This window comes from Octopus bimaculoides, chromosome 3, assembly GCF_001194135.2.
Source record: "Octopus bimaculoides isolate UCB-OBI-ISO-001 chromosome 3, ASM119413v2, whole genome shotgun sequence".
Classification (NCBI taxonomy): Eukaryota; Metazoa; Mollusca; class Cephalopoda; order Octopoda; family Octopodidae; genus Octopus; species Octopus bimaculoides.
In genome coordinates this window covers 100083331-100094071 of record NC_068983.1, presented here as the reverse complement: position 1 = coordinate 100094071, position 10741 = coordinate 100083331, and the positions used below count along the sequence as shown (strand labels likewise).

The 10741-nt window shown below is 37.4% G+C and overlaps 2 protein-coding genes across 2 annotated transcripts in view; both read left to right on the top strand.

The window, feature by feature from the left end:
* The window catches only part of LOC106882651 (putative ankyrin repeat protein RF_0381), a 140321-nt gene that overhangs the window by 23350 nt on the left and 106230 nt on the right, over positions 1-10741 (top strand). The window lies entirely within an intron of this gene.
* LOC106882642 (putative CENPB DNA-binding domain-containing protein 1) lies at positions 787-1170 on the top strand. The gene has a single exon (XM_014933382.1). It carries the CDS (start codon positions 787-789, stop codon positions 1168-1170), a length of 384 nt encoding a protein of 127 aa, XP_014788868.1.

The following is a 10741-nucleotide window of genomic DNA, read 5'->3' as shown; positions in this document are numbered from 1 at the left end:
AGAGAGAGAGAGAGAGAGAGAGAGAGAGAGAGAGAGAGAGAGAGAGAGAATCAGGAAGGCGGTTTGACTTGTTAGATATAGTTGTCAAATCTGATTTGAAACCCGCGATGTAGTCCTATATGCCCCTTAAAAACAGGTTGAGCTTTTGATTATAAATTTGTAGATCAGAGCTGACTTGGAAGTAAGTAACAGTATAGGAAAGAGGTAAATCGGAGGATAGCAGCTCAGTTGAGGAATTGTTTGGGACGTGTTTAGTCGCGGGAGTGGAGTGTGATATATCAGAAATGTTGAGAATATAAGAAGCGGGTACATCAAGTAGAATGAGTCAGAGGTATTATGGAACAATGAGGAAGAGACTGTTTGTGGTAGAGATAAAAGTGGCAGGAGACGAGGCAACGTGTCGCAGAACTTATAATGTTATATGTTAAGTTTCAATTTCCTCAAATATGGCTTCTGCCTAGTCCTGGGATACAAATTTAGTACACAGACTGTCCTCATTTAACGACCTACCTATTTAACGACCACTCGGAGTTACGAAGAACTTTACGAGCCTCATTACATATTTTACAAAATATAAAAACATAAAAACTTTAACTGTCGTATTGTGCGCTGTACGAGAACTACCGTCGTGACGGCAGCGCATCCCGAGCACCTAGCCTCACCCTCCGACACGCTCGCTCTCTCACTCTCCCGCCTGTGGTCAGCCAAGCAACACAGTGACGCTCTTTGTACCTATATTACTATTTCATCTCTTTTTTCCATTATCTCTTGCACCCCAAACTCAAGATGCCTCCAAAGAGGAAGAAGACATCTTCACCTGCAGCAGGAAGCGCCAAGAAACAACGGAGAGCTATTGACCTTGACACGAAAATGAAAATCATTACAAACTACGAAGGCGGGAAAAAGGTGAGAGCTATCGCAAACGATACGGGCCTGGCACAGTCTACCATCTCTACTATTTTGAAGGATAAAGTTAAAGTGAAAGAGGCAGCCAGAACTTCGACAGGCTTTAAAGCATGCATCACAAGACATCGGAAAGGTCTCATTCACGAGATGGAAAAGTTGCTGGCAATCTGGATTGACGATCAGGTTCAAAAAAGAATTCCGATGAGCCTTCTCACTATCCAAGCAAAGGCACGCAGTATTTTCACCACACTGAAGGAGCAATAGGAAGAAGAATCAACTGAGACATTTACGGCAAGCCATGGCTGGTTTCAACGATTTCGTTTGAGATTTAATCTGCATAATCGTAGCACCAGCGGTGAGGCAGCGAGCGCCGATGCAGAAGGAGCAGAGAAGTTCGTTCAAGATTTCGACAAAATGATCGTAGATAGTGGCTATCGTCCATAACAAATATTTCATGTGGATGAAATTGGGCTGTGGTGGAAGAAAATGCCTGAGAGAACATACATCCACAAGGAAGCAAAAACTATGCCTGGTTTTAAAGCTTTCAAGGACAGAGTAACATTGTTGTTGGGTGGAAATGCCGCTGGATTTAAACTGAAGCCTCTCCTCATTTATCGCTCACAAAATCCACGTGCACTGAAAAAAAAAAACGAACAGAAGAAGTACAAAAGAAGTTCACCGTCAAGAGATTAGCGAGTGTTTTCTCGAAGATTAATTCTGCTATGCTAGAACTTGAGGCGATGGATCCAAATTTTGAGCGATTTTCCAAGGTGGGAAGGCAGACAACTGAACTTTGCCGATGTTATCGAGAAATTTATGACGAAAAAAAGAAGATAACAAAGCACTGACGGGATTTTTCATACATTTTGATGTCAAGAATGAGTTGCTTTTGTAATCTTTATCCAAAGTAAAACAAAATTATTATGTTTGAGTTTCCTTTAAACCTTTTCACCTCTTCTATACAATCCTGAGAAAAGTTTATTAGGCATCTTATGTACTGGGCCTGGAATCACAAACATACTTACGATGTCTGAACTACAATAATACAGCATCCATATCCTAACTTTTAAGGTTTTTCTTGTGATAATCTTACTGTTACTTATTCATTTTTCAACAACTTATGTTAGTGATTCTTGGCCCTGTACTGCATATACTTTATACAGTACGGTATTCTGTTTTTATATGTACGTACAGTACACTATACCTATTAAAAAAAATACGTACCCTATGAATATTCATTTAACGACGAATTTGCTTAACGACGGGGGGCTGTTGGAACGTAACTCGGTCGTTAAATGTGGACAGTCTGTATAGTTTGTTAAACGATCAGTGTTGCTACTTAATACATATTGTAATGTTATTTAAGCTCTAATATAACATGTAACCCGCAATTAGTTAATAACTAGTTGTGCATAAATTACTCGTAAAATGAAGATATGAAATAACATTGATAAACTAGGATTGTTCAATGTATATGAAATTAGTATATTAACAAAGTAGTGACAACAGAGAGCTTCATACAATGTGATAAGGAAAAATGTTTATAAACATTTCAGACACAAAGAAGTAAACAGTCGAAACATTGTTGATGGTAGGCTCTCGAGTCTGAGAAAGACGATGCCGCTACTTCTTGCTAAACAGATGGATAGTTTAGAGCAGCGGTTCTCAACAAGGGTTCATATCGCCCTTAGGGGTCCATATCGCCCTTAGGGGTCCATATAAGAGCTTGCTGACTGTGTGGTAAGAAGCTTGCTTCCCAACCACATAGTTCGGGGTTCGGGGTTCGGGGTTCGACAGCGTAGTACCTTGGGCAAGTGTCTTCTATTATAGCCTCGGGTCGGCCAAAGCCTTGAGTGGATTTGATAGACGGAAACTGAAAGAAGCCCATCGTATACATATATATATATATTATCCGAACTATACCAAGCACGAAACCGATTCGTAAGATCGACCGTGATGGATATATAATGCTGTACACTTCGGATGATATACTGACTCTCTTGACAGATATACGAGTGCATCTTTTTCTTGACTTATGGACTTTTAGACGACTTACGCACGTATGTGTGTGTGTGGTTGTCTGTGTGTGTATGTGTGTGAGCGCGTGCGCGCGTCTTTGTGTATGTGTTTGACATCCACTACCGCTTGACAACCGGTGTTGGTGTATTTACATCCCCGTAACTCAGCGGTTCAGCCAAAGAGACCGATAAAATAAGTACTAGGCTTAAGAAAAATAAGTCCTGGGGTCGATTTGTTCGACTAAAACCCTTCCAAGGCAGTGCCTCTATATGACCGCAGTCAAATGACTGAAACAAGTAAAAGGTAATAAATAAAAGATGAAAAAACTGGTTATAATTCTACAATACACAAAATATTTAAACAGCTTTTTTGATACAATTCCTAATATTCAATCATAAAGATATAATAGGTTTTAGACATTCAATGACCATAAAGGTCTCCCCCATCCCGAGTTAAATCGGAATCAAAGGAGTCCATACGTAAAAAATGGTTGAGAACCACTTGTTTTCAGTGGTCAAATATCCGTGCTGTACATAGCTTAGCTCCTACCATCAAATCGACATTGTCTGCATAGATGCGTGGTGTGCCACGCGTTAGATGTCTAAGTGATTGCAGAGCAACGTGAAATGGAGAGTTTGACTCAAGAAAACAAGGCAACGCCCACTCCGGGAATCAAAACAACGCTCTTGCGATCGTGAGTGCAACACTCTAACTACTAACAGTTTAAACATGCCTGTGACTATACAGACTAACATATCTTGCCTGTTTACTTCTGATGATGATGAGCTGTTGTGCCTGAAATATATAAAAAAGTTATTAAACTTATTTCTTTTCACATTTACTATTTTATTTTGCTTCTCTATCACAATGCTTCGAGCAAGTTACAACCCTCTTCTTATAGCAAATCATTTCTGCTGTAGGAACAAGGCCTGAATTTTGTGGGGAGGAGACTAGTCGATTACATCGATCCCAGTGTTTCACTGGTACTTAATCTATCGACCTCGAAAGGATGAAAAGCAAAGTCGACCTCGACGGAACTTGACCTCAGAACATGAAGGCGAACTAAATATCGTTAAGAAGTTCGCCCAGTGAGCTAACGATTCTGCCAGCTCGCCGCCTTTAAAATGGGTCCAAATATAAACAGTAAAGAAAGAGAAAGAGATGACGTTTGCTTTTTTTTAATTTCTTGTTTATCTTAGTATACACCTTCACATTTAATACTATTTTCAAATGGAGAAGCTTGCAGGTGAATGATTTGCAGTACTTAGTTATGGTGTTTTATTTTCTGGGTTCAAATCCAGCAACTGTCGACTTCGTCTTTTATCCTTCCAGGGTCGATGAAATAAAAAGTACAAGTCTTGGGAGACGGGATGCTTGATAACTGTATGCAAAGTGCTACATGTGTTGCAGTGTCGAATAAGATCTATCTAGTTTGTGAGTGTTTTTTAGCAAGTTTTTGTACAATTTTATTTTTTGTTTTGTCTGTGCTGCTGCAGAGCAGCTATGAATAAGTTACTTGAAAGACTCGGAGCTGTGAGTTTTGGTTGTGAATGTGATGTGGAGGGACATGCCTAAGAAGATGGTAAACACATACGCATGCACGCGTACGCACATACTTATACATGCACACACAAACACTCACATACGCATAACCTTACAAACACTACGTATTTGGGGGGAAGAAGATACGGTGTGACCACAGAGATATCATCAAACTACATACTTACAAGTACCACCAATATACACCGCAAATGTTCAATTGTGAATTTCAGAAATTCGCTGACCCTTTATTTATTCATCTATTTGCTTTTTTGTTTTTCAGGACTTTTCATTTTATGTATTGGTGACAAAAACATGAAATGAAATACTAAGAATAACAGTAATAGCTTTGTAATAATTATTTCAAAATTTTGCCACAAGGGTAGCTTGTGGAGAGGAGTCGATTACATCGACCCCAGTGTTCAAGTGATACTAAATTTATCGACCCCGAAAGTCAAAGTCAAAGTCAACCTCGGTGGAATTTGAACTCAGAACGTAGCGACGAGTGAAATGCCCCCAAGCATTTCCTCCAGCGTGCTAACAACTCTGCCAGCTCGCCGCCTTAACAAGTCTGTAATAATTCTTTCTACAAAAGGCAAAAAGACTGAAATTTGGTGAGGTAGGGGATAAGTCGATTACATCGTCCCCAGCACTCAACTGCCACTTAATTTATCGACCTCGAAAGAATGAAAAGCAATGTCGACATAGGCGGAATTTGAAAGAGCTTTGTAATAGTAGTGACTATAGTTATGAAAAATAATAACAGTTAGAAGAACGAAGGCCGCATGACTAACATGATATTGAAAACAAAGGTAGTGGGCGAAGGAGAGAGTAAGAGATAGTATCAGTTAATATCTGCAAAGTCGATTAAACAGTCTATAAATAGATTCTGTAGAAGTTAAATTGTTGTTTTTCTTTAACATTATTGTGCAATTCAGTAACTTCAATAGTTATTAATTTGCCGTTGAGCTTTCCATTTTCTGTTTATAATTCCCCATCCTTTTGATGTCTAAAAGTATGTAATTTATATTGAGTAGTAGTCCACTTGGAATTTACAATATACGTTCTCAAACGTCAGGATCTGGTTAAGAGAAAATTGTCAAACAATATATATATGTGTATATATGTATACACACACACACACAAAATGGGACAAGAACGCAAAACATCCAGACGAGAAAAAATGACACCTGTTGTTATGTCCTGTTATTTGTATTTGTGTAACTTTCTCCGTTTTTTCCGTCCTTGTTTTCGTATACTTTCGCTTTCTTCCAAGGAATCTAATGTTCTTAGCTTAGTTTTTCCTTAGGGCTGGCCAGATTGGAGCAATCTCGAGTATAACAAGCCGAAATTGCAAAGATAATCTGGAACTCGACTGAGGAAAAAAAAACTTCGAATGACTCGTCCTTGTTTTCTTTGTATCGTCTATTTGGATGTTTTGTTGTCCCTTTTTTGTATGACTTAACTGTCTGGATGTTTTGCGTTCTTGTCCCATTTTGTATTTTATATATATATATATATATATATATATATAAAACAAGAATAATATTGACTTCGAAGTTTCGGCCTGCTCAGCTTTCATCTGACTATAGTACATTTGAGTTAATCTTGACTTTATATAATCTCTGGTAAGTTTAATTTTTCTGGAGTAGGTAGAGCTTTGTTGAATGAAAATTATGTTGTGGTAGTAAGTTCTAATACAAAGATATAGAAAATTTTTCTTGATTAAATTTGGAGTTGTGTTATCGTTCAGAATTCAGTCAAGCATGTAGAACATTGTAATCGGGTGTACTTATTTAGTGTGTCAGTTTCAAGTCTTGGATTTGATTTTTCTAGGGTTCACAAAAGAAAGTAGATAGGTGAAAAAGGTTGGTTGGTCAGCAGATATGTAACTAGGTATAGTTGTTATTGCTTTTATTTGGATGCTAATTTGAGGTTTCACCTGTCTGTTTTCGAAATATAGCAGTTGTAGTTCAGAGTTCATCCCAGCTTGTAAAACTTTGTAATTAGGTGTGTTTATTTAGGTGCGTCAGTTTAGGGTCATGGAGGAAAGGTTAGTTGGTCATTAGATTTCTTTAATTGTTGTTGGTATTATTTAGTAGATTACTCTGTTTTAGATAGGTCGAGGTTATTGTTCAGAGTTCAATCAAGCATGTAAGTGTTTGTGATTGGGTGTATTTATTTAAGTGTGTCAACTTTAGGTCATGGTGGTTTTAGCATAAAAATCTGTTTATCTCGTGCTTTAAGCTTGTGAAAAGGATGTAGGTACTCACAAAGGTTTGTTGGTCAGTAAATATCGACGAACAGATGAGAAGCACTAGCAAAACAAAGAAGCACCACGTGGAAGTACGACTTCACTGGACAACGCCGGTCGGCAGACTGATGCCTAGGGGTCGCATCAAGTGGCTTCTAGCGGTGGAAGCCTGAATTACGACGGGCTTGTCCCACAGAGAACGCTTTCGGTTAATTTTGGGTATCCCCTCGTAGATAAAGTAAATACCAGTAATATATTATCTATTCAAACCACTACACTATCTCCTCTATAAAAATCGATCTTGAGCTACTCAAAGCAAATCACTATGGTGAGTGAACTTTAATGCCACAAAGCTTTTCCAGCTGATCTTTGCATTGGGATTATTGTTCCCCTGATATCGTGCTTTGCAAAATTGTCTTCGGTTTTGTATGTAGCTCTGATTTGATATCTTAAATATTTAATTACTTGGATTGAATCCCATTATCTTTTTGTGTGTGATGATGGGGGTGGGAGCATAAAAACATCGCTATACTACTGTCTATGGTTTTCAGGAATAATGTTGCTTCATTGACTTCCAAATTTTAGTGACAATAAAGAAAATTGAAACAGAGTATCCATGTACATCTGCGATCTCTTATAAAGTATTTCCATCGTCTGGCTATGCTACTTTCGTGAGGCCGTTTAGTTTGCTGAGCTGTGGTACCCTATTTCTGAATTTCATGGAAATCCTAATAGTTTGTTTAGCTGAATACTGAGTTGAAATGTACACTAGTCTGACTGTTCGTATATAAATTTTGTGTGTGTGTGTGTGTGTGTGTGTGTGTGTGTGTGTATTTTATTATTTATTAAATGATAAAAGACTTGAATTTCAATCAATCAATACAGTTTGCTGTACGTAATCTAATATGTAAAATAGTGATGTGTGTATATTTATTTATGCATGTACGTATACATGCCAACACACCCCTTCACGTTCTCTCTCTCTCTCTCTCTCTCTCTCTCTCTCTCTCACACACACACACACACACACACACACACACCCGTCCATTTCATCTGATGTTTGATACAGTACCTATATGTATGTGTATGTGTGTGTGTATGTGTGTATGTGTGTGTGTGAGTGAGTGAGTGTGTGTGTGTGTGTGTGTGTGTGCGTGCGTGCGTGCGTGCGGCGATGCTCCCAGTGGCACAGGTAAAACATTTGTAGCATTGCTTCTCTCCAAGGTAAGGCAACAAATAAGAATTGCAGTTGCTGTACCATTGTCTGGCTTTGCTGCCACTATTCTCCCAGGAGGACGAACAGCTCGTTCTGCTTTTAAATTACCACTAAACCTTGTCAAAAATGACAGTCCAACTTGTAACATAAGCAAAGATTCAGATTCAGCAGAAGTGTTGTGCCAATACCACCTTATCATTTGGGATGAATGTCACTTAGAGGTGCAATGGAAGCCCTTGATAAGGCCTTACAGCAGTGCTTCTCAAACTATTTGACGTGGTGTAATGTACTTGAAGAAATAGTGTACTTGAAATAGTGAAGAGAGAGTCATTAAGTGAAGTTGTTGGCATAAAAATTGGTTGTGTAATTGTTGGCATAGAAAAATAGAAATCTTTTGAGAATATATTTCTTTTAAACATTATCTGCATGAAATAACAACAAACTCACAATAGTTAATGAGGGTATATCGTTAGTTATATTTTGTTTCTGATAAGAATACATATCAACTGCGCTTATTTCATTTTTTATGGCATTCCCATAAATTATTTATAAGAAATTCATTTCTCTACAAATTTTAATTATATAGGCGCAGGCATGGCTGTGTGGTTAAGAAGCATGCTTTGCAACCACATGGTTTCGGGTTCAATCCCACTGCGTCTCACCTTAGGCAAGTGTCTTTTGCTACAGCCCTGAGACAACCAATGCCTTATGAGTGAATTTGGTAGACGGAAACTGTGTGGGAGGCTGTCGTATATTTGTGCGTGTCTTTGTTTCTTTTCTGTACCGGCAGCTGATGGCTCGTGGTCTACCACGATTACCACTTTGTGTAGCACTGCTTTACAAGACATCAGAGGCAGCAATAAATCTATGGAAGGAGTTACATTAGTTTTATTAGGAGACTTCAGACAAACATTACTAGTCATTCCGAGACGAACAAGATCTCATGAAATAAAAACATGCATTAAGTCTTCACACCCATGGAATAAAGTACTGAACTTCTCCTTCAATACTAACGTGCGAGCTTTATTACATGGGGATTAATGTGCAAAACAGTTTTCGACCTGACTCCTCCAGTTAGGAAATGGGAAAGTATCATTTGATGGGAATGGTGATATCATTTTGGCTCATATTGTTATCATGATGAATTCCCCAGCTGAATTGAAGAACAGGATATTTCCAGACTTAAGTAATAATTATAATTCACATAAATGTTTGTGTGAAAGGGCAATACTTGCTCCAAAAAATGATATAGCAGCAAGGATTAACCATGAATTAATGAATAAGATTTCAACAGTCATTAAGAAGTACAAATCACTTGATTCAGTCCTTGATGAAAATAAAGCTGTCTATTACCCAACAGAATTCTTTAGTTCTCTTGAACCACCTGGAACACCTCCACGTAAACTTTTTCTGAAGGTAGGAGTCCCAATAATGCTTCTAAGAAATTTAGATCCTCCTAAATTATGCAATGGGACAAGATTGATTGTGAAGACATTATCACGCAATATGACAGAAGCTACCATCATCACTGGATGTGCCTCTGGGGAAGAGGTTTTCATTCCAAGAATTCCAATCAAACCAACAGGCACGCCATTTGAGTTCAAACGAACACAATTCCTAGAGCGACTTTGCTTTGCAATGTCTATTAATAAAGCTCAAGGTCAGTCTTTGAAATCTACTGGCTTGCTTTTCTCATGGTCAACTTTATGTTGGTTGCTCCAGGGTAGGTAGTTTGCAAGACTTATTTGTCTATACTCCAAACCAGAAAACAAAGAATGTTGGTTACCCAAAAGCTCTTACGTAATTTCCTTCAACATATGTGGTAGAATTTATCTCCTTTCATAAAAGTGGTAAATTTTGTATTTTCGATTATTATTATTATTATTATTATTATTATTATTATTATTATTATTATTATTATTATTATTATTATTATTATTATTATTATTATTATTATTATTATTATTATTTTGTATTACGAATTCAGAATTGATTTCCCAATTGAAGAATAAATTGAATTTATAATAACAAATTTCTATACAACATATTTGGCTTTTTCCTTCCAATATATAAGAAAAAATTTCATTCCTGGGCAACGCCGGGTGCCTCTGTTAGTTAACTATTAAAGTGAATGCCTTTCATCAGTGGATTTTATGCGAGTACCTCAAATATGAATACACATGCTTGATCTCTTTGGTGTTTTAAGAAGTCACTATAAAGTATCTACTTCAATACTTAGGCATCTTCTTAGTCGTCGAGTCATTTACCAAAATTTTCATTTATTATTTTTTGTAGTGGGTCCATTATTTTCCTAACAACTTGGAAATTTCATGTTTTCTTCTTTCTTTTCTGAACTCTTAGCTTTCTTTGTTTCGCTCTCTTTCTCAATTTCATTCACTTATTCCCCCTCATTACTCTCTTCTCTCTGCCATTCCCTGTTTTATTTCACATCCCTCTTTCAGTTTCTCTTCCTCTCCATTTGGGCGGTTACGGAGCTTGCGTTGAAACAAAACACGCGGCGAGGCAATTGAGATAATCAAAGTGGTTTGGAACAAAGACTGCTTGTAACGATTGTTTCGTCCATTAAATTTTAAACCGGACATCATTTTCGAGTATTCGTGTTCCAGTTTTAAAACCATCTGCTATCGCCCACGCATATCCAAGAACCACTTAATTAAAAGAGCAATGTTTTTCCTGTTTGTTTATTTTGTTAAATAGTTGATTTGTTTATTTATTTCAATACGTGATAAATCAATAAAATATTACAATGCCTGATATATATATATATATATATATATATATATATA